At 42.6% G+C, this 23865-nt stretch overlaps 2 protein-coding genes across 13 annotated transcripts in view; one reads left to right on the top strand and one right to left on the bottom strand.

Moving 5' to 3' along the window:
- TMEM164 (transmembrane protein 164) overlaps positions 1 to 23865 on the bottom strand; it is a 186536-nt gene that overhangs the window by 38530 nt on the left and 124141 nt on the right. For 11 of the 12 annotated variants that reach the window (XM_030933592.1, XM_030933588.1, XM_030933591.1 and 8 more), the window contains one exon: positions 2144 to 2222. The exons of the other annotated variant lie outside the window; for it this stretch is intronic. In XM_030933592.1, coding sequence (XP_030789452.1) covers positions 2144 to 2222 — 79 coding nt within the window. The remainder of the gene's footprint in view (positions 1 to 2143; positions 2223 to 23865) is intronic. 12 annotated transcript variants of the gene reach the window in all.
- On the top strand, positions 3588 to 4098 carry LOC104681936 (NADH dehydrogenase [ubiquinone] iron-sulfur protein 5-like). Its single transcript, XM_010388375.2, has one exon. It carries the CDS (start codon positions 3639 to 3641, stop codon positions 3957 to 3959), a length of 321 nt encoding a protein of 106 aa, XP_010386677.1. The 5' UTR covers positions 3588 to 3638; the 3' UTR covers positions 3960 to 4098.

The following is a 23865-nucleotide window of genomic DNA, read 5'->3' as shown; positions in this document are numbered from 1 at the left end:
AACAGGGTTCCTGGGCATGGGAGATACCTATAGGAGAGCTGTTTTGTATTGGGTAAAAATTGCTAAGCCATTTATTTCTACAAAATTACAAGAGACTTCTAGGGAACAGAAACCCCAAGCTCTCGGCTTTCTTGGTTTACAGAAAACTAATCTTCTGACAGCTTGCTTCAGATCCATTCTCCCTCTTCAAGGCCTAGGTCCAAGGCTTGGGATCAAAGCTGAAGAAATCCAGATGTTTCTCTCAATGCTCATAATTCCCCCCAAGTGAACAGCAGATGGCAGTAAAGAGCTGGAAAGGGAGATGGGAGATGAGCCCTCAAAATAGCTCAAAGTTGACCAGATATAAGGTACTGGGGCCCATCAACTTCTGCGGAGTGGTAGATGCTCTCATTCAGGTCCTGGATTAAAGTCAGTTTGGTGAGATCACTCCACTTGTGCTGCAAGCTAAACCCTCACTGCGCCAGGGTATATCTATGGGTTATTAGCAATAACAGACCATACTGTCTCTCATTACAGCCCTACTATCTCTCCCCTTGCCACTTAGGGAACTGGGCTACCGGGAGGATCTGCTCTAAGAAGATACAATTATCTTAGAGTTAGCCAAGTCTTGAGGATGTGGCTTCCTGGATTATTCTTTTGGAGGGAGGAAAGATGGCTACTTGGTATTTCCCATGTCAGACCAGTCTAACCCAGCTACCCGACAGATTTTTATGGTGACCTTAGAGTACAAATATGTTTAAATAACAGCCATGCAGATTTGGCTAGGACTTCCATTATACACCTCAGAAGCCAGGAACGATGAGTAGCACGGGTCTGAGGCCCAGGAACACCTATCTGCCTGGTTCTATTCAGAATGCGTGTATTTCTGAGACTTAATATTAAGAGGCTGTTTTCTGTGCCACAGGGGACAGACCTGAGAAATGGCACAAGTCTCCTGGATATTGGAACTTCAGACTTTCCTTAAAGCTTTGTGGGGAAAATAGTGCTTTTACAGCAAATCAAAAGGAAGCGTTTTTGGACATCGTGAGACCCCAAGTGGCTGCACAGGGTAAAAGCAGTCTCAAAGAATATTTAGGCAAGTATGGAGAACTGATAGAAATCAAAGTACAGGAGGCAAATCTCTGGACTATAAGCAGACTCCATCTTGTAATATGTTCCTGGGTTGACCGGTCCTTGGGGCTATCTCACACCAGATCTTAAGATCTGCCAGAATGCCTGAGTTAGAGCATCCACGCATAATCCAAGAAGCAGCAGTGTCCAGCAGAACTCCCAGACCATCTTCCAGTGAGCTCAAGGGCCCATGTGGCCTCATGCCACTTTCAGTATGGTAGAAATGAAACCCTTGCTGCCTGGAGTGAGGTAGGAGCAGAAAAGTCTCAGCAACTGAGATAGAGAGGCTGGGGCTAAAACTGAAAGAGGATGTCTTCCAGTCACAGGGACTTTCAGGAAATAAAGAACACTGAGAAGGAGTGGCTCTCACAACAAGCCTAGATGGACAAGCACTTCCCTTTCCTTTTGTCTATTACACAATAGAGGGAAGGGATAATCTAAGGGTCACTGAGAGGTTACAAATAGATCAGCTTCCTTTCCAGGCTGCCTCTACCAGTTTGGTGGTCTTTCCCTCTTCACCAAATGAAGGTTTTCAGTGGTTTTTTTTACATGGGTGACAGTGCTCTTTCACCTGCCTCTCCCCTCAATCCCATAATTGCCCTGGTCCCTGGACTTCTTGCCCCTTACATATCTTCTTTTGTTCTTGAGGGGACCAAGTGTTTCACTCTCTTCTTCTACCCCACACTGCACATTGAGGCAGGGGGAAGGCACAAGTACAAGAGGGTGACAGTGTGGGGGGCTCCATGCAAACGCAATGCCACCACCAAGACACAAAGCCCAGGCCCTGTGACAGGCAGTCAGCAGCACCATAGTCACCCAGTGAAGTATGGGTCTAAAAAGTCCCCAGACCCCTTGCAGGCCTCGTCCATTCCCATCTCCCCACTTCCTGGCGCCCGGCATAAATCCTGCTTAAGAAACTCAGCCAAGAGGCAGCTGAAGATCCTGGGAAGCACCCAAGAGGCTGTGACTCCCGAAAACAGAAGGGAGAGGCTAGGTGTGAGGGTTGCATAGGAATGTGGTTTGCTGGCCTTACCTCCTTTCCAAAGCAGATAGATGGGTACCACGTAGAGCATAACATGCTGAATGTAGTAAATCTCCAATTCAAAGGGGAGCTGTGAGGATAGGGAGAGAAGTATTTCAGAGCAGGAAGCATTCATTTCAATAGAGTCCAAAGTTGACCTCCCTTGCTGTTTAGGACCTATATTTTAGCAATCTCACGCATTTCACCAATTCACTTCTTTATACAATCGCAGGAAAAAAAAAAAAAAAAGAACAAAATGAATATTCTTTTGATCTAGATCAGGATCTTCCTAGATGTCTTTTGTAGAGAAGGGACTTGTAAATGCTCCACTAAGAAAGTCTGGTTAAAAATTTAGGAAATGTGGCATACGATATATCCCCTTGGTGGTTTCCCATGTGTATTATTGGAATATGAAGGACCTGAGTGGTCCCTATAGACAAGAAACCTACTTGCCATTGTTTATCCAGTGTTTCCCAAACTTATTTAGCGAGTGACTCTTTTTTTAGTAACAGTTTGTATTCTGCAAAATATGCCTTAAGAATCACAACCTTATGTCACTTCCTGCTCCTGGAGACTAGATGGTAGATTATTTACAAGTTTATTTCTCATTTGACATGAAGAATATATGGAGTAGAATTATCCCTATATTCCAGATGGAAAAAAAAAAAAAAAAGATTGCTAGGTCTCGTAGGGTCTAGATCCAAGAATAAAATTTCCCCATTGGATATTTGGGTGTCAGCCCAGCATTAGCCCTACTTTTGAGTTTAGACCAAGCTGCTGGGCCAATTTTGGCACAGCTTACCAAAAAGAATGTCCTCACTCTCCCTACATCCAACACACCCACTCAGTCGCTCCTGTTTCCCATCTCTCTCAAAATGGAATCTCTGTATTACCAAAGCAGAGCATGTTTTGACCTGCCATAGGGGCCCTGCTGTAGAGCTTCGCAGCGGGCAGAGAATGGAAACAATTGGGTGGCTAACTCAATTCTGGGGAAAAAAGAACTTTGGCAGCTGACAAGAGGCCTAGCCTCTTGGGCTTACATAATCCCTACCATACACACACACACGTACACATGCGTGTACACACACACACACACACACACACACACACCCCAAAGGATGCCAGGACAGACAAAGGCATCCAGGGGAAAGGGTCAGATGCCTCCCTTTCCCCACAGGACAAGCACATAACCAAGACTGTGTGCTAATGAGAGGAGGCAGTTACAGGCTCCCCAGGCACAGGAGCCCAGGTCTGTCTTATGCCAAGGGCTAAAACCAAAAAGATGGCAGAGCTCCCAGAATGGGAGCTGGGACAACTGTGGAGCCTGGACACAGACATTGGCTCTGGCTCTTTAAAATAAAAATCCACACGGAAAATAATTTCCCAGGGACCCACCTGCTGCTTAACTATTACTTTACATTCACCAAGGGAAATGTAAAAACTGAGAAAAGGAGTCGTCCTGAAGCGGCGGCCAGAGAAGAGACAAGGGTACGAGCATCGGATCGCCATGCCTTTCTTGGACATCCAGAAAAGGTTCGGCCTTAACATAGATCGATGGTGGACAATCCAGAGTGCTGAACAGCCCTACAAGATTGCTACTCGATGCCATGCTTTTGAAAAAGAATGGATAGAATGTACACATGGAATTGGTGCTATCCGGGCAGAGAAAGAGTGCAAGATAGAATATGATGATTTTGTAGAGTGTTTGCTTCGGCAGAAAACGATGAAACGTGTGGGTACCATCAGGAGGCAGTGGGATAAGCTGATAAAGGAAGGGAAGCACATCCCTCCACCTCACCACATTGGCAAGGAGGAGCCTCGGCCCTGAGCGGAGCAGCTGCTGATGTCTGGAGGCTGATTTTCCCGTTCTCTGTTCTCCACTGGAAAGGTTGTTTACAGAAAACCTCCTTGTCAAAGTGTGTAAAAATAAAGGATTGCTCCATCCTATTTGTTCAAAATAAAAAAAATTAAAAAAAAATAAAAAAAAACTGAGAAAAGGAGGTGAGATTCCAAGTATCACTGTAGACCCCAGCTGAAAAAGGTCACGAAATTGGATACTGGGCATTATCAGCACAAGGTAGCTATGGAGGTCTGAGAGGCCTACACTGGACCTCACAGTAATGTTGTCTGAGATAACTCTAGTATTTGAAAATTAGGTACTGCTTTATGCTTTTCAAATGATTTCACATCCACAATCTACTCAATGTCTCGAAATTCCCAGGAAGCAGCCAGGTCAAGTATTATCCTTAATTGACAGATGAGGAAACTGAGGTGCAAAAGGGTTATTAACTTCCCTGAGGTCGCCTGGAAAATAGGGAAGGAAGGAAAAAGTCCCAAGAAGACTTAGCTCTCTGGCTGAAATGAGCACCTTCATGCACCTAAGGGACTTGACCTCTCCCTGAAACAGGCCTGGGAAGCCAGGCTGCTCTCTCCCCCAGCAAGGAGCTGGGCCAAGGGCATGCAGCCACTAGTCCCAAGTGTGTCCTCAAGCAGTACTTCCGCCATCCTCTCAGACTCCAGTTGCTGACCATCCACCTTGACTCACATTGCCCACCTGCCTCACCCTGCCTCCCAGCTTCTAGAAAGCAAAGTCTCCACCTGAATGTCCAGGGAGGCAGTTAAGCATTGCAGTTACAAGCTAGGACTCTGGAGTCTGTCAAAGCTGTGTTCTAGATTTGACTCTGCTGCTCAGTAGCCCCGTGACCTTGGCCAAGGCCCTTAACCTCTCCATCTCCATTTTGGCATCAGTAAAATGAAAGTAAGTCTTCTGTTATAAGATTGTTGTATGATTTTTAAAATTTTTTAAATATAACAAAAACTAGCATGGTACTTCTTTTATGCCATGAACTATGAAAATCACTTTGTAAACAGTTAATTTAAACAATTCTTCATAAGAACTGTATTGTTCCAATTATATCTGTTTTAGAGATGGGACACTGAGGCACAGAAAAGTTAGATAACTTACTCAAGGATACATTCTCATTCGGTGACAGAGCCAGGATTCAAATCCAAGCAGTTTGGCTCTAGAATTTATAGTCTTAGCCAGCACACTCAGCTATCCTCTGCTCACTCGCTCCCTCCCACAGAAGTCTGACTCATAGGAGATGCTCCGTGGGGAGGAGCCACCCTTATGAATGGGAGTAGTCATACTGGTATCAGCAACAGGACCGAGGCAGGACATGCACATGTCCTCACTTGTCCCTCCACATGGTGATTTAGCCCAGTCCCTTCCTATTCAAATGATCCTCATCTTCATAGCATGCTCTGCCTACTGTCTGGTGCCCCAGCCACACATCATACAGTAGCCAAACTTGCCCTGCAACATAGGCCTCCCAACTCCTGAGCCTCTTGTCACTGGTCCGCTTCATCTCTGCAGCCACTGTGGCTACAGACTTCAGATGGAGTGGCCAAGAGACTGTCCCCACCAGCAGTTTCCCTTCTCTAATGGCTGCCGCACCCCTACTCCAAGACTTCTCTACTTCAGGGGGTCACAAAGAGTACTGAACTAGGTGCATATGCCACTGCACCCAAAGCCAGGGGAGGGAAAGAGGAAATAGGTTAAGGAGGAAGTGTGGAAAAAGAAGGAGAGAAAGGGAAGAAGATGTAAGAGAAAGGGGGTGAAGTAAGAAGAAACATAATGGCAAGAATAAGAGAGCTGAATGGGAACCAAGAACTTACCACTTGTCATTTAATAGCAAATCATATTGAAGTACTTATATTATGCACCATGTACTGTGTTAAATACTTTTACACATTGATATGGTTTGGCTATGTCCCCACCCAAATCTTATCTTGAATTGTAGCTCCCATAATTCCCATGTGCTGTGGGAGGGACCCAGTGGGAGATAACTGAATCATGGGGGCATTTTCCTCCATACTGTTCTGGTGGTAGTGAATAGGTCTCATGAGATATGATGGTTTTATAAGGGGTTTCCCCTTTCACTTGGCTCTCATTCTCTCTTGCCTGCCACCATGTAAACCGTGCTTTTCACCTTCTGCCATGATTGTGAGGCCTCCCCAGCCACATGGAACTCTGAGTCCATTAAACCTCTTTTTCTTTATAAGTTACCCAGTCTTGTGTATGTCTTTATCAGCAGCATGAAAACAGACTAATACACATGTATTACCTCATTTAATTATTACAACTTTCCTATGAAGTAGGGACTATAATCATATGCATTTGACAGACAGGAAACTAAGTCACAGAGAAATTAAATAACATCCAAAGAAACAGCAATAGGCACAGGGATGGGGGGAAAGGGCATTCAACAATGGAGGGAAAAGTTTTTGTTTTTGCTTTTAAAGAAATGGGGTCTCCCTATGTCACCCAGGCTGGAGTACAGTGGCCATTCTCATGCACAATCATGGCACACTACAGCCCTGAGCTCCTGGGCACAAGCTACCCTCTTCCCTTAACCTCCCAAGTAGCTGGGACTATAGGCATGCACCATCATGCCCAGCTAAGACAATTCTTTACTGAACACCGAGTCTGGGCTGAGTTACAGGAACTTTCTCAGGGAGCCTCCCCTGACCCTCTTTTCCCCATTTTACAAGTAATATCTGTGAAATGCCATACTTCCCTAGAAAGAGTTCCACTTGGTTAATTCATTTCTACACACTAGAGAACTCATAACTAGAACTCCACTCTAATGTACATAGCCTGGTTCTTTTTCAACTGGAGGAATCCTGAGGTTATAGACAAAAAGTCCTGCATCAATGCAATTTAAAGTCAAAAGCAATAAAAAATGCTTTAAGCAACACAGGCCATTAACTACCTTCTCACAAGTCAACATCCTTTTCAGAATCAAAAGACCAGAGTGGTGAAGTTCTCCAGGCCTCTAGAGTTTAGACTGCCTGAAACATTAGGTGCATGGACTCTGTTCGTGGCAAGAATCTCAACCTCCTTCCTCCCACTCTGCAACCCTGACAGCTGCACCACTGTTCTCTCCCATGGAGACCACTGATCCCACCACGCCCCTACTTCCCTGTTTACAACAGTCACCTGAGCAGTCCCTTCACCTTCTTCAAGAAAAATTTAATTATCGCTCTCTGAAGACACTGCTATGCTGACAGCTCTCTCAAGTAGTGGGGATTTTCCCTCTCATAAAACCTTACACCACTGGGCCAAGGGAGTGCCTCTCTGTGCCTCACAGATGCTTCTACATTGCTATCTCTTCCAGACCATTATCTCTGCCTCCTTGCTAACCACTCTCCTGATTTGAATCTCATGTCCTGAGACTATGGCACCCACTACTCCTTTCTGTTGCAGTCATTTATGGCCCCCTGCATGTATACCCTCCCCTCCTCAGTCCTTGAAGGTTTTGTGTTACCCCTCCCTCCTTGTGATGCCTTTCCAACATTCCTTCATCAAAATCCCTGCGGTATCAATATTTAGCAACACTCTGGCCTCTCAATGCCTTGCCCTCCATGCTCCTCAAGATCTCCTCTCCATTTTACCTCATACCTTTTTTATATGGTCACACCAGTTATTATTAATAGCTGTGATCTCTCCATAACCTCTGTCATGTACCCTACTCTCCAGCCACCACCTTGTGTCTGGCCAATTCACTCCCTCTAATATTTTCCCACTTCACCAGGACCTACAGTCTCGATCCTACCACCTTTTTACTGTCCCCTCACCAACCTCATGTCCTTATTTCTATGCTCACCAGCGTTGAGTTCAAGGCCCATCACTTCCTTCAGTACATTCCCAACTCTCCTGACACACTCTCTCCTTTTGTCCTACTTACCTCACAAAACCACATTCCTGGCTAAATCCAACTGTCTGACTTCACATCCCTAAACCCATGCAAGCAAACATGTCTGGAGAAAAATATAAAGCCATGCTATTAGCCCTTTACATTCATGACAACAAACTTAGTGCCAGATTTTCATGCTGCTCTACAATCTCACTATATTCCCAAGACCATTCACTCTCCTCTCTCCCAGGCCACAATTTCACAACTTCTCCTGCTTTCCTCAGACCTTCCCCATTCTCCCTCTCAGCTGAGGAAATGGCTTCCTACTTCAGTGGGGTGAGGGGGCATGGAGAACCATTGGAAGATAACAGACACAAGTTCCCACCTCCACATCTCCCTCCTCCCTGCACCCATACCCACAGCTGCTTCTTCCTCTGCTACTATGCAGGAAGCACCTGTGCTGCTGGCTAAGGCTAGTACCATCATTCCTGTACTAGATCCTATCCTTTCTCACCTATTCAAGAATGTCATACCAGCAACTGTCTGTTTTTCTCACTGGATCATTGCTATCGGAAAACAAACATGCTAAAATACCTTTCATCTAAAGAAACATGAGGATCAAAAACGAGATGCTAACCACTTTAAAGCCACACCTAAAGAACACTGATATATACATGTTTAATCCCTAGAATATTTAACTCACTCAGAACAGCCGATTTAGATGATTTAGTATTTTTTCAATACTATAGAAACTTTCCCACTAATTTTAATATCTGTACATTTATGATAATTTTTGTAGATGGCACAACTGAATAAACTTTGTATAGCCTCCATCTTAAAAAAAAAAAAAAAAAAAAAAGAAACAAAAGCTCTTGACCTCACTCCCATTTGCGGTAGTAATGGAGCTACCACCTCTATTTCTCTGCTTTCCTTTATACTTTATAGCAAAACTCCTCAAAAGATATCTCTACTCATTGCCATCACTGCCTTTCCTCTGAAGTATTCCTCCATCCAATTCAATCACATTTTCATTCCTACCATTCCACTCAAATTGCTTTTGTTGAGGTTACTAATGACCTCCATGTTTCTAATTCCAGTAGGCAACACAAGGATGGAAGTTAGCCCACATGGCATCTTTATGTGAAATAGGTGCTCCTTCTTCTGCCAAGGCTCAACCCCATGCCAGGGTGTCAGAGAGATTCTGGATACCACTCACTCCATTATGCAATTAACAACCTGCACAACTAGAGATACTAATCGTGGTCTATTTTTAGTTCTCATCTTACTTGGTCTATCAACAGCATTTGATGCAGTTGATTATTCCCTCATCCTGAATAGACATTCTGTGCTGGGATTCTCGCACACCACCCTCTATTCTTTCTTTACCTCAATGGCGTTCCTTCTCAATCTCCTTTGCTGAATTTCCCTTATGTCCCTCATCTCTAAATACTACAGTGGCCAAGAACCAATTCCATGTCCCTCTTCCATAGCTACTCTCACTCACTAGGTAATCTTATCCAGGTTCCTGGCTCTAGATACCATCTGTATACTGATGACTCCCAGTCGGTATCTCCAGCCTGGAGTCAGGCTGCTGAGATTGAAATTCTTTCTCCATCATTTATTCTCTATACAACTTTGGGCAAATCATTTAATCTTGCTGAGCCTCAGTTGACTTATTCATAAATGGGAATAATAGTATCTACTTCACCCAGTTGTGGTGAAATAATACCTGTAAAATCCTTGGCCCAGTGCTGGCATATAGTAACTACTCATTAAATGCTGGCTGTTATAATCACTATCCTCCTTTTCAACATCAATCCAGCCAGTAACTAGGAAAGCCAGAATTTCCATCCCAGGCAGTAAGACTTAACGCCAGATCTTTCTAGTTGAAAGCTGGGGTTTCACTTCATCATTCTGCCTCAGCAAGAAGAGATGGTATCACCTGGGCCTGTCCCACAGTCCTAAGTCACACATTAGTATGTTTACCAGATGACTACCAGGGTAACTTTAGCTCCCCACATTAGTCCATTCATTTGGCCTATCTATAGGCCAAGAGTTTCTCACTGGAAACTTCTTTATTTCTCAAAAAAAAAAAAAATTTTTATTTATTTATTTATCAACTCCACTCTCCTGTTCTTACCCAAAACAGTCCTATTCTCACTTTCATCCGGTTGACCAAAAACACCTATTAAGACACGCCTAAGTGATAGGTAATGTGCTTGCCTCTTGCTATGTGGCAATAATGAAGACATCTTGTAGGGTAGGGATCCCGGCCCTACAACAGTTCATAGTCTAGTTGAGGAGGCTAACAGATAAGGAGAGAATATCAGTGCAGGAAAAGATCATGGGAGGCCCTGTAGATCATGTATTGGCTTTGGTTTGAATTTTCTGAGTGAGAGGCATGCATGATATGTAGTTTTGCAGGGCTCCTTTTGGTGGTTGTGTGCAGGGTTTGCTACTTGAGGCAGAGGAACCAGTTAGGGGCTGGTGATAGCAATGTCTAAACAAAGACAGACACAGCGAGAGAAGAGAGGATGGGCAGATTTGAGAGAAGGTAAGGAAGTTGAATTGCCAGGACTAATTAATTGACTGGACAGGGCATTGTGCAGAAGTAAGAGAAGAAAAGAAGTTGAAGATGACTCACAGGCTATGGCTTAGATGGATGGTAGGACGTTGGGGCTTCTCCCTATGTTGGGACCTACAGTCTAGGGTGCAGATTGGAGGAGGTGAGGTACAAGAAAAGAAGCTGGGGCCATGCTGAATTTGTGATGCCAGTGTGACTGCCTTGGAGAGAAGCTCATAAATTGGTGGGTGCGGATCTTAACAGGGCTAGAGAGGATGAGAAGAATTGAAAGTAAGGCAAATGATACACATGCCTAAATGTACGTTATAAAATATGCACACCTAAATGTACATCAGGACACACAAACATGGACATTTAAAAGAATGAAATTTTATTAGAATAGAAATCTAATATTTTCTTCACAGACTCAATGAAACATCTCTTGTACCCCATTTGGTGGACCCCTGGTCCTCAGTAATCTTTTGAGAGGAGACAGATGAAAACTATAACTAAAGGGTAGCATCAATATTGAGAAATAACTGTTAAGAACAGGAGAGATTCTGTATACACTGAAGGAAGGAGCCAGTGGACAGGGAGATGCTAGAGAAGCATAAGGCACAGGAGGCACTAGACAGTGAGAGGACTGGAAGCAGGTGAGAGGGAATAGGACCCAAAGCACAGATGGAAAGATTAGCTTTGGGATCCCAGGAGATGAGGAAGGAAGAGCAGGCTGAAGTGAGAATAACTGCTTGAGGGAGGGCTGCACACTGCAAATTAAGGGAGCTCACGCCATACCTCAGGTGACTTGGCCTTACCAGAAGAGTCCATGGCTAATCATTAGGTGCCAAGTGAGAATAGGCAGTTACAAAGACAGAACTCTGGTCTCAGCTCAGCCCTAGACTACAGACTCTCAAAATAAATCAGGGAATCAAAAAAGATAATCCATCCCTTTAGAGGGAAAAGGATGCAATCGACAGTTACAACTGCCCTTGATAATGTTCCTGCCAATGAAGTTTGGTTTTGGAACACTTTATCTTCATTAACTGACCACAGACTTTAACTGTGGCCTACTGGGGCCACAAACTCCTTAGGACAAAATACCACTTGTAAGAGGAGCCACAAAAGGAATGTCATGACCTAAATGACCACCAATAGGGGACTAGTTAAATAAACCATGATGAATTCATGGTACAGCATACCACATTGCCATTAAAAACAACAAGGTGTCTGTCATTAAGGAAACATTCAAATCTAGAATGTGGGACATTCTACAAAATAACTCCCTAAAATTTCAGTATCATAAATGAAGAAGGGGTACTGTTCTTAGGTTAAAAAATGAAAACCAGTAAAGAGATGGAACAACCAAAAGCAATACTTGAAACTTCACTAGATCCTGATTTTTTTTTAATAGACGTTCTTGGGACAATTAAGGAAACTTAAACGTAAGCTGATTAAATAAGGTAGATGATAAGGTAGATGGTATCATAGAAATGTTGATAATTTTCTTAAGTGTGGTAAGGTATTATAGTCATACGAGAGAATGCCCTTAGTCTTAGGAGCTGCAGGCTGAAGTACTCAGACTAAAGCGTCAAGATGTCTACAACTTTGAAATGATTCAGCAAATTTAGATAGAAAATGAATATGGAGAAATGTTAGATATTGTTGAATCTAGCTGGAGGATATAGAGTCATTGTTCACTATGCTACTTTTCAACTTTTCAATATGTTTGAAAAGTTGTATAGTAAAAACTTAGGAATTTTTAAATATTTAACTAAATTTAAATGATGTAAGTATGAACTAATATGGCAAAGTATGAACTAATATGGCAAAATCCTAAGATGCAGTACACCAAAGAAGAAACAAGATAATTATTTTTGGAGAACAATTTGTCAATATCTATGAAAACTTTAAAATGCCCACTCAGTTTGACTCAGTAATTTTACTTCTAGGAATTTGTACTAACAGCAATACTCGCCCACATGCACAAAAATATATGCATAAAGATGTTCACTGCAGCATTATTTATAATTACAAAAAAATTTGGAATTTAAAAAAGCAAACCAAATGACCACCATCAGCAGGATGATCAAAAAACACTCTGGAAGATGTATTAATCCGCCAAGTTTTTGTTTTTGTTTTTGTTTTTTTAAAGGAGGTACAACCATTTCTAGGTAAAATAGAGCAAGTCTATATTGTATAAGGCATGATCATTTTTTTAGAAGAAAAGGAATAAGTTTGTATGTATTTTGGGGTGTATATAAAATGGATCTAAGATAGCACCCAGTTACTATTCCCCAAACTGGAGAAGGAAACAGGATTGGGGAAGAGAGACTGGGATAGGAAAGGGAAGATCTTGACTTTGGGTTCTATATACTTGTATATATATATATTTTATAACAAATGAATGTATTCATTTATTAATCATGTAGCTAAATTCTTTTAAAGGATGAAAAAAGTTAAAAGATAAGTACACCAAACTGTTAACAGCAATTCTCTCTGGGGAGTAGGAGGTGGGAACTTTTATGTCATATTCTTTATATCTCTACATTACAGGAATCCTTAACCAAGAGGATGCATTAAATTATTAATGATGATTAGTGTTAATTTGTTCTAGTTTTTAAGAATTCCCTCCTTTGGAGAATATTAGCATGTTAAGAAAATAATGTGTAAAGGGGGCATCCATAGACCCCAAAATCCCTTGTTCTCTTTGTATTTTTCCCTTGAGACCCTACTCCCACTCCACACCTCACCTCCAGTAAGGACAGATGCCCACAGTCCTGCCAGGCACATGCTATTCCGTCTAATTTTCATCATCTGATGTGGAAAGGGGCAGGGGGGTATAATCAAGGTGGCGGGGAGGCCACTGGTCCTTCCTTTTTTTTTTTTTTTTGAGACACAGTCTCACTCTGTTGTTCAGGCTAGAGTACCGTGGTGTGATCTCGGCTTACTGCACCCTCCGCCTCCTGAGTTCAAGAGATTCTCCTGCCTCAGCCTCCCGAGTAGCTGAGACTACAGACACAGGCCACTGTGCTTGACTAATTTTTTTTTTTTTTTTTTTTTTTTTTTTGTATTTTTAGTAGATATAGAGTTTTGCCATGTTGACCAGACTTGTCTCGAACTCCTGGCCTCAAGTGATCTGCCTGTCTCTGCCTCCCAAAGTGCTGCGATTACAGGCGTGAGCCACTGTGAGTCCAAACCCGATCAGGGCTACTACTGACTTCCTCCTTAGTGCTTAGAGCCCTTGAGAGAGCAGGGGAACAGAGTTGTGGTTATAAGGTGCCTTCCCCTAGCCAGCTCCCTGTCAAATACTTTGAGCCCATGAAAGATGCTGTTTGTTCTGGTGGCACAGCCACTTGTGCAAGCGTATTTCCTGGTTTGAAAAATATAACAGCCCAGACGTGCCTGCCTCTTTCAGGAAAACCCACAGAACTTTACCAAGTGGTAATTTCGAGTCTATATACCATTAGATACTCTACAAGAGCTCACTTAGCTGTTTCTTTTAACCAAGATGAAAATGAAACCTCCTCACTCTCCTCCTCCTACATCTAACTGACTTAAGGAGCTGCTGCCTATCATCTTATGAAACCACAAAGTACCATTTTTGAATACTTGTTGCTGGTATCAAAAGTCATTTCTGAAAAGGCAGCGAAGGAAGCTCTGGTGTTTGGTCTGCCTAAGAATAATAATAACAGCTCACCTAATAGTGTTCCTAGGGGATATGTCATTACTAAATCTGTTACATTTTCTTGAGCTTTAATGATAAGGAGGAGGGTGAAGAGAATGATGGTCATAATGAATACTTACTGACTCTTATGGCCTGAATTGTGTCTCTCCCCAAATTCATACATTGAATTCCTCACCCTCAGTACCTCAGAATGTGACTGTATTTGGAGATAGTAAAGGTAATTAAGGTAAAATGAGGTCATATGGGTGGGTCCTAATCCAATATGACCAGTGTCCTCATAAGAAGAGATTACAGGCCGGGGCACGGTGGCTCACGCCTGTAATCCCAGCACTTTGGGAGGCTGAGGCGTGTGGATCACCTGAGGTCAGAAGTTCAAGACCAGGCTGGCCAATATGGTGAAACCCTGTCTCTACTAAAAATACAAAAATTAGCCAGGTGTGGTGGCAGGTGCCTGTAATCTCAGCTACTCGGGAGGCTGAGGCAGGGGAATTGCTTGAATCTGGGAAGTGGAGGTTGCTGTGAGCTGAGATTGTGCCATTGTACTCCAGCCTGGGCGACAGAGCAAGACTCCAACTAAAAAGAAAAAAGAAGAAGAAGAAGAAGAAGAGATTACAACACAGACGGACACAGAGAAAAAAACCCTACAAAGACATTGGGAGAAGATAGCCATTGACCAGTGGAAAAGAGAGACCCTCAGAAGAAACCAACCCTGCCAACACCTTGAGTTTAGAATTCTAGCCTCCAGAACTGTGAGGAAATAAATTTCTGTTTTTTAAGTCACCCAGTCTGTGATATTTGTCATAGCAGCCCTAACAAACCAATACACGGACCAACAATATGCTATGACCAAGGTCTTGTTCTAAGCACTTTACAACTATTAACTTCTTTTATCTTCATAACACCCTTATGTGGTAGCGCCTATGGTTATTCCCCAATTTAAACATGAGAAAACTGAGGCACAGAGGAATTTTTCATGATAGTAAAATATTTGAAATGACCAAAAACCCATCCCAAGAAGACTGAAGAAATACACTGTGGTATATTAACATGATGAAATGTGATGCCACAGTGAAATTGTAACTACAGTTATATTCAGTGGCAGGAATGAACCATACTAATATAATGATGAGTAAAACAAGCAAGTCCCAGAAAACTATCTAAAACATAATACTCTTTTAATGAGGGCCAGAAAAACAACCAAGTAATATCTTATTTAGGAATATATATCTACATGTATATATCTAAATATCCATATCTATATCAATATGAATATAAATATCTTTGTGCATATGAGAGAGATAAAACTCCAAAAAGAGCAAAAGAATAATAACCAAAATTCAGGCCAGCAATTCCTTCAGGGTGGAGAGGGAGATAGAGAGCAGGATTGGGGGAGCAGCGCACAGGTAGACTGAGTTCTCATCAATGTGGCTAATTCTTAGGTTGGGCTCACAGTTGTCATATTATCCATAAAAAAGTAAATGTACAAATAAATAAAATTAAAGCAGGCTATACATGGACGAATGGTACAGCATGAAATGATTCAAGGATTAGAAATATGATTACTCCAATTATGTGTATCCAAGGTCCATTTTAAAAGAAAAAGGGATAGGGTTTCAGTGAAATAATTTGCCTATGGTCTTGGGTTTATTAAGTGTCTCAGCCAGCATTTGAACCCAGGGAACCTGGCTCCTGAACCCATCATCTTAACCATTATTATCTGTTCCATACTTCAGGCTGCTCCCTGATGAAAAAGAAATAGAGTCTACTATGAAAATGGAAGGCCTTACGCTACCTAGCTACCATAATATAGGTACTACCTAGCCATCAAAGTGGACTCAGGGAACTCCGAATTCACAAAATGCAAATTTATTTACCACTTCTTCAAACTGAGACAAAGGTTGAATTTCATACAGAAGAAAGACGTTTTGAGTATACAAGATGGTGTTTCAGGACTTCGAAGTCTAGCCCTGAACACATTATTTGACATTTTACTCAGTAAGGGAAAGTTAGTATTTGTACAGATCTCTCCACAGAACTCAGAGGAAAATCTAATTAAACAGAGAGATGGTTCAAAAGCCTACCGAGGAACCACGGCAGCTGCAAGTCAAAAGAAAATTGGCTTGTATGTGGAGGCCAAACTGTGCCTGTACACTGACTTGCCCAGGCCTAACATTCCTGCTTAGGTAGTGGAACAAGGGGCTCAACGAGACCCCTTTCCACCAATGACAGGACCAACACATCATTTTCCTCTACCCTGGGTTACAGATTCCACCCAGAAAACTTAGGCCATGTAGAGCAGCAGGTATGAGAGGAAAGGTACTAAACTCACAGTCCTTCATCCGCCCAGGGAGTCTGTGTTACCCTCCACCCATATTGTAATGCCTTTAAAAGACTTGAGCATCAGATGATTGATATAAAAGCCAACCCTCCACTAGCACTAGAGCAAAGGCAAGCAGGAAAGCATCTGGATTTGGCTTTCAGGCCAGTCAAAACAGCTCAAGGGCACTCAGCCTAACCCCTCACCCCACCATCTGCCAAGAAGGGAATCTGGTTAATCTACTCCCTGGGGGTCATTGCTTAAAGGCAGCCAGTGGGCCTGGCAGTCATTTGTGAGGCAGGCTTCCCTGGCCTGTTACGTCCAACATCTCCCGTAACAATCCCCATGACCTCTGCTTTAAGTTGGAGCCAGGTTCATAAATACCTAAATCAAGGGAAAGCAAAAGTCACATATCCCCTGAAGGCCACCAGAGATGGATGGGATTTGACCATCTCCTGACCTGAGTACACTCTGGTCACTTCTTTTGACTTCTTTCTTGTCTTCCCTTCTGTTTAACTCTCCAATTCTCTATGTCTTCTCAGGCTCCAAGCCTGCTCCCAGATTTTCCATCAGCACTGAAGGATGGTAAACTTAAACCTGCAGCAGTTCCTGGCTAACCTAACACACAGAGAATGTATAGAATCTTTACTTTCATCACAGAGTTTTAGAGAAAGAAATTTCTTTGGACCAACTGGGATGGGGCCCAGCAACCTGTATTTAAATATATTTCACTAAAAAACAATGTGGATACAGAGGTATTCAATCCATACCTAGAGAAATACTCCAGTAGGGCAGGCTCCAAAATTCTAAGGCGTAGGTGTGAAAACTCAGAATATTTCCATATAGAAATGACAGATAACTCCCAGGAGAATGTATTTTTTTATGATGTGATTGGTGTTCAAAACAACAAAGGAGATAATAATAATAGAAATAATAATAATTATTAGTACATGGCACTTCTCTGCCAGGCATTGTCCTAAATACTTGGTATATAGTAGCTAATTCTTACAACAACTCTCTAAGATAGGTTCTACCATCCACCTTTTACACCTAAGAAAATTGAGACACAAAGAGATTAAGTAACTGACCCAAGGTAACTTACGGAGCCAGGATGAAAATGGGCAGTCTGACTCCAGAGTCCATGTTCTTAATCACCGACTTATACTATCTACATGTGCCCTGAGGCCCTTTATGGTAGAGAGGAGACCCTTGACTTTGAAACTTGATATACAAATGACCCAAACACATGATGGTTTGACCTCCTGCTATTGAGATATTCTTTCTCCTCCACAAGTGTGAGCATGGATCTGGAATATTCTAATTAAATTGCCGTGGGAACTGATCAGCACTGGAATCTGCCTCCATGACCTCCCAGATACTCATTATTTATTGAGCATCTACTATGTGCCAACTATTATAAACAAGATACAAATGGCCTCCGCCTTTATGTACCTTACAGTATCACAACCACATCATTCCAAATGCTAATTTCTAGGGCTTAAAAGGGTTCTGAAATAAAAATATGGTTTAAATCAGTGTTCCAAGGACTTAAGGCCACCACTGCCAATGTTCTGTTAGCTACATGAGAAGCTACATGGGCTTCCTGACATTTCCATCAGCACACATCAGCTAGAACTTAGCACAATACTAGATACATGGTAGGTATTTATCAACTTATTTAGAGAAATTTCAGGAGAGCACTGACAACCAATGAATAGAATTAGAATGTCCCCCTGGTTGCTCCTGAAAGTAAGGACACAGCCATAAAAGGGTTGGAAAACAAGACCCAGATGTTCATTTCTGAGCACATAAAAGGCTAGTTCTTAAACAAATTTACCACTGAAAATATCCAAAAGTCCTGGATAAAATATTTAAAATTTTTTTTCCAATCTATGAACTGTCAAATACACAAGGAATTTTCTAGCCAGAAAAAAAGTGAAAGTGGGAACCCAGAGACATAAGTGGGTTACTGCATCCAATTTTCACCCGAAGTAGATTTGCTAAGCCAGCTGAACTTGAGCTTTGATTTTTCATAGCTTCACAGGGCATAAGGAATGGGGGACAAAGGTTAAGATATCCCAAAGAGTCTGAAAGGAGATAACTCTCATAAAGCTGGGACCCCAAAAAGCTACACTTCAGTGTAAAGGTATACTAGAAATACAAATTACTCCTGCCCCTAGGACAGTAAGGAAAATCTACTGTCAAATCTTCACATTGGGTTGGAGTAGCAGCGAAAGGAACTAGGTTATCTCCAATAAAAACTTGGAACTGCAAGCCAGCCATCATGTGTATTTGAAAAGTGAAGGTACACTACTTGGGTAATCAAAAAACCTGAGGTCAAGAATTTCATTTAGCATGATTCCAGACTGGCAGCTGTCAGGTGCCTAGCAAGAACAAAGACAGATCCTTTCTAGAGGAAACCAGGAGTCAAAAACTTCCCATAAGTAAAATCCCAAGGAAAATAAGCAACCTACAGTAAAGCAACAACAATAATATTTAAAACAAAGAAAACTTAAATACACAAGGAAACAAGCTAGGAATCCTGAAAACAGAAATTTAAAGACTGCAGATAATAAAATTACTTACAGGCTGTTTTGTATGTTTGAAAAAAATTAAAAATATAATAATTGAAATAAAAACTCAATGGATAGAATTAACTAAAGAGATAAATAATAAACTGGAATATACAGCTGAGGAAATTAGCCAAAGTGCAATACAGTAAGACAAATTAGAAAATATCAAAGAAAGACTAAGAGATAAGAAGACACAGTAAGATGGACGAACATATCTCTAAAATGTGGTCCCAGAGGAAGAGAATGGAACAGAGGCAGAGTTTGAAGTTATAACAGCTGAGAATGTTCTGAAACCTGATGAATGATATATACCCACACACAAGAAGCCCAAAGACTCCCAAACAGAATAAGAAAGAACAGATCAATACTGAAACATACAACAAAATTGCAGAACACCAAACAACAACAAAAAAAACCTCAAAAGTGACCTGAAAAGATGACTTTCAAAGGAGTAAAAAGGCTGACCACTGACTTTTCAAAGCAACAACAGAGGATAAAATACAGTAACATTTTATCTGTATTATGAATGAACCTGCCCTGAAATGTGGCATCCAAGTGACACACAGTAGTCACATCTGTGCCGAGAACTAGGCTCTTTTGTGTGTATGCTGAAATTTTGAAGGAGCAGAGGCTCAAGCCCTACCCAAACCCCTTCATTAACAGAGTCCTCGGGGGCTGAGGAGGGCGACCCTATGCAAGGCCTGCAACCTCCAGATAAAAGCAATCTTTTGAAGAGACATTCTCCCTTTGGTCACCAGAGTATTCTTCAAATTAGTTACGGGTGTTAGATTCTAAAGAAAAATAAGTACTTTTATTGCTTAGGGGTTATCTGAATTTTTACATCCATACCAGTCCGAACTTTTAAGACCATAATGGGTTTTTAGGAACATACGTTTAGTGGACCAAAGGGTAACTTGTGCATGCAGGGCCCATCCCCTGCATACCTGGCTGCTTGTATAAGGACCATGAGTGCACCTACCATGCTCTATCATACGCAGGGTCCCTGGTCCTCTTTCAAAGGCAGCTTGCTGATACAGGACACATATTTGTGCTGTGGTTATTTTAGTTCTTAGAAGGAGGTGATGAGAATCCTATCTCTCCTCTGACCAGAGGAGGTGGAGCTCCCCCAATTTTGGCTGGAGTGTGGGGACCCTAGCTCTTCCTCTACCCTTGACTACTTGCTGTTCCTTTCCCCCTCCTACACTGTGGGGAGGAGTTAGTGAAATTAAAACATGTCTGTATATCTCAACTAAGGGCCTACTCAGTTAAAGAAAAAAGAATCTTCCTTCACTTCCATCTTTGGAAGCAGGAGTTGAGTTGTGGTTGTGTTGTTTTGTTTTGTTTGAGATGAAGTTTTGCTCTTGTTGCCCAGGCTGGAGTGCAATGGTGCTAATCTCGGCTCACCACAACCTCCGCCTCCCCGGTTCAAGAGATTCTCCTGCCTCAGCCTCCTGGGTAGCTGGGATTACAGGAATGCGCCACCATGCCCGGCTAATTTTTGTATTTTCAGTACAGACGGGGTTTCTCCATGTTGGTCAGGCTGGTCTCGAACTCCCGACCTCAGGTGATCTGCCCACCTCAGTCTCTCAAAGTGCTGGAGCCACCGCACCTGGCTAGGAGTTGAGCCTTTAACCACACTAAAACACCTTGCCAGGATAAGACTCCGGATGGTACTTCCTCAGGACAGCTCTCACCATGCATCTGCCAATAGCACCCCCTGGCCCCTGCTCGATATGGAGAGTTGCCATTCCCTTGCTCAAGACTGGAAACAGAAGGCACCTTTGGCCTAAGTTACAGTTGACCTCTGGCCTAGTTTGGAAACCAAGACACAGTTATGTACAGTGCATGTGGCATAAGGCACAAATGGGAGTTGCTCAATTCTTTCAGCACCACCTAGATGACCTACAAATTGACCTTCTCTTCAATCAGTCATATATTGAACACCCACTCCATGAAGAACCTTATGTTCTTCCCACCAACACAGAGAGAGAGAGAGAGAGAGAGAGAGAGAGAGAGAGAGAGAGAGAGAGAGAGAGGGAGGAATGGCCCAGCCAGGAAATAAACCTAGAAAATAGGTTTATTTTCTAGAAAATCCCTGAGCCCATCCTCAACAACTACATTAGGGTGAGATTTGCTGGTTGCAAAGTCCCATCCACATGTAAGGAATTCTTATTAGAAAAGGTTGAAAAGATAGGAAACACATGTAAAATCTAAACTATAAACTATAAGGGCTAAAAGACAGGACAGAAGCAGTGTCCCAGGAGATTGCTAAAGCCCTCTTCATGGATTCCGATGTTTCCATTGTTTGTGCTCCACTGTGGGCCTTGAGAAAATAGAAGTGGAGAGCAGGCATTGATGTCCCCTTAGAAAAGAATCCTGAAAGGCAGTAGGCTATGGATAAGTCTCTTTCCCAGCCAAAGCAAAGTTCAAACTCTCCAGATCACTGCTAAAGCCAACAGTCTGTAACTGTCCCAGAGCAGGAGCTGCTGTGAGTCAAGAGTTGGGTGTTCCTCCTGCTTTGAGACTTACTGTCTTCTGTGGCAGGGAGAGATGTGCTCTGGATCAGCAGGAGAGGGGAGGCAGGATTCCCCTGTTCTTCTGTCAGCCCTATCTGTCCCCAGAGGGCAGCTAAAGGATGACTTCCAGAGGGCAACCTGTGAGCCAGGCCAGCAGCAGAGAGGAACCAGGCAGCTTCTGGAAGATTCATTCTCATCTCCTCTCCATCCACTAACCAAATAGCCATTTCTAAGTTATTGCCATCTTAGAAAAACACACTCATGGTCTAGATGAGCATGTTCAGCTTCACTGGAAGCCCCTTGCCCTGCCATTTGAGCCAACATAATTTACAATTCCCAGAAATGCGTGAGAAGCAGTGTATGCGCTTCTGCTGCCAAGCCTGGCCGGTTTTGCAGATTTTCATTTAGCAGGTGTCTGTTGCTAAATCAGTAGCAGCTGCTAATTGCTTTTCCTCTCTCAAACCCTCAGACAGAATGAAACATCTGGTGTTCTCTCACTTCGGGTTAAAATCAGATACCTTATCACATCTCCTTTGGGTTCCATTTTTATTAAAAAGCTTTCAGCTGATGCCTGGAACTGGCAGCAGAGAGCAAGGCCATTCCTGAGCAAGGGGAATGTTTCTAACACGATGGAGCCCGCCTCATGCCTCCAGACTCTATGCACAGAAACAGAGTCACTCAGACCATTCCCTACAACGTGGGGCTTTAGGCCCATGAGCCCAGGGAATCTGAGACTTCATCTCCTGAGCCAGGACTCTGCAGGCCCCCAGCCCTTGAATTGCAGTGCCCCTTCTTGCCCAGAATACTTTCTAGTATTTGCAACCCCCACCTGAGCCAGTTCTCCTCTCTCCTCCAGGGGAATCGCAGGGGGAACAAACTACATACAGTGGAAGAAAATTACCAGGACACCATCATCTCCAGCTCCACTTCCCAATTTATACTAGTGCTCTCTTTTCAGCCACTTTGGAAGTTTTTTTGTTTCGCTTTTGTTGTTATTCCTCCCGCAACAATCATTTCGCTGGGCTCCAAATCTGCCTCTTGATTCTAAGTCAAAGCTATACTCAAAAGCACCTTAAGAGCAACTCAAATATTTCCTACTATTATTAATAAATAATCTTAGCTAACCTTTATTGAGCACTTACTACTTTGTATCAGACATTGTGGTAAGTACTTTACATGCATCACCTTATTAAAGATTCAGGAATTGTTACGACCGTCCTCATTTTACAACATAAAACAGGCTCTGAGACAGGCTACTGACGCTGTAGAAGAAAGACTGGAACAGTGATTTGGCTAGATTAAAAGCCTGTGCTCTGCTGACTAGGTGTCTTTGATGATATTAAGGAATTATTGCTAGTTATTGTAGGTATGATAATGGTATTGTAACATTTATTTTTTTTTTTACTGTGTCCTTACATTTTAGAGATGCAAAATGAAATATTTACAGTTAAAATTACATGAGATTTTCTTCCAAATAATCCAGGGATAGGTGTTTGTGCTGGGGGTGGAGTGGATTTGCGGTGGAGTGAGGTGTATTGTTTAAAAAAAAAAAAAAAAAAAAGATGGGCTATGTGGTGATAATCATTGAAACTGGGTCACAGATGCATTAGGGAACATTTTTTCTACTTTTGTGTATATTTTCAATTTTCTACAATATAAAATTATACACATACACTCCTGTTTTTATCCACTACATCATAGGACCTCCTAGCTTACACAGTTTTTCCACCCCAAACTTCTCTCCTGTGTTAGCTCCTCTGGCCTGATCCTACCACCAAAGCTTCCTCAACTGGCACCCATGCAGTGCTGGGACCCAGAATGATCACTCTTCCCTTGGACTTTCTAAAGAAACCCTCAGTTTGCCCTAAAGTCTCAGTTCACTCCACTCAAGGTCCTAGGCGTGTGGGACCTAAGGGGAGGTTGGCAGGCCACCTGTTGAGGTAAGAGATGGGCCTCAGAGGGAGCTCTGCCTACCTCCCAATTCTTTTAATGCAATGGAAAACTGCATTCATCTTGCCAGTAGGCACCCAACAAAGGATTATTTCACTGAATCCTCTTAATAACCATGATGTACCTCTCTCCCTCCCTGCTTCCCTCTTTCTCTCCAGCCTGCCTGCCTGCCTGCCTGCCTTCCTTCCTTCCATTTCTTATTACAGGGTCTCACTCTGTCACCCACACTGGAGTGTATAGCATGATCATGGCTCATGGTAACCTTGAACTGTTAGGCTCAAATGATCCTCCTGTCTCAGGCTCCCAAGTAGGTGAGACTACAGACACATACCACCACGCCTGGCTAATTAAAAAAAAAAAAATTTTTTTTTGGTAGAGACCAGTCTCACTATGTTGGCCAGTCTGATCTCAAACTCCTGGGCTCAAGTGAC

Source organism: Rhinopithecus roxellana, chromosome 7 (genome assembly GCF_007565055.1).
Source record: "Rhinopithecus roxellana isolate Shanxi Qingling chromosome 7, ASM756505v1, whole genome shotgun sequence".
NCBI classification, from domain to species: domain Eukaryota; kingdom Metazoa; phylum Chordata; class Mammalia; order Primates; family Cercopithecidae; genus Rhinopithecus; species Rhinopithecus roxellana.
The sequence above is the reverse complement of the archived record's forward strand: the minus strand, read 5'-3'. Positions and strand labels throughout refer to the sequence as shown.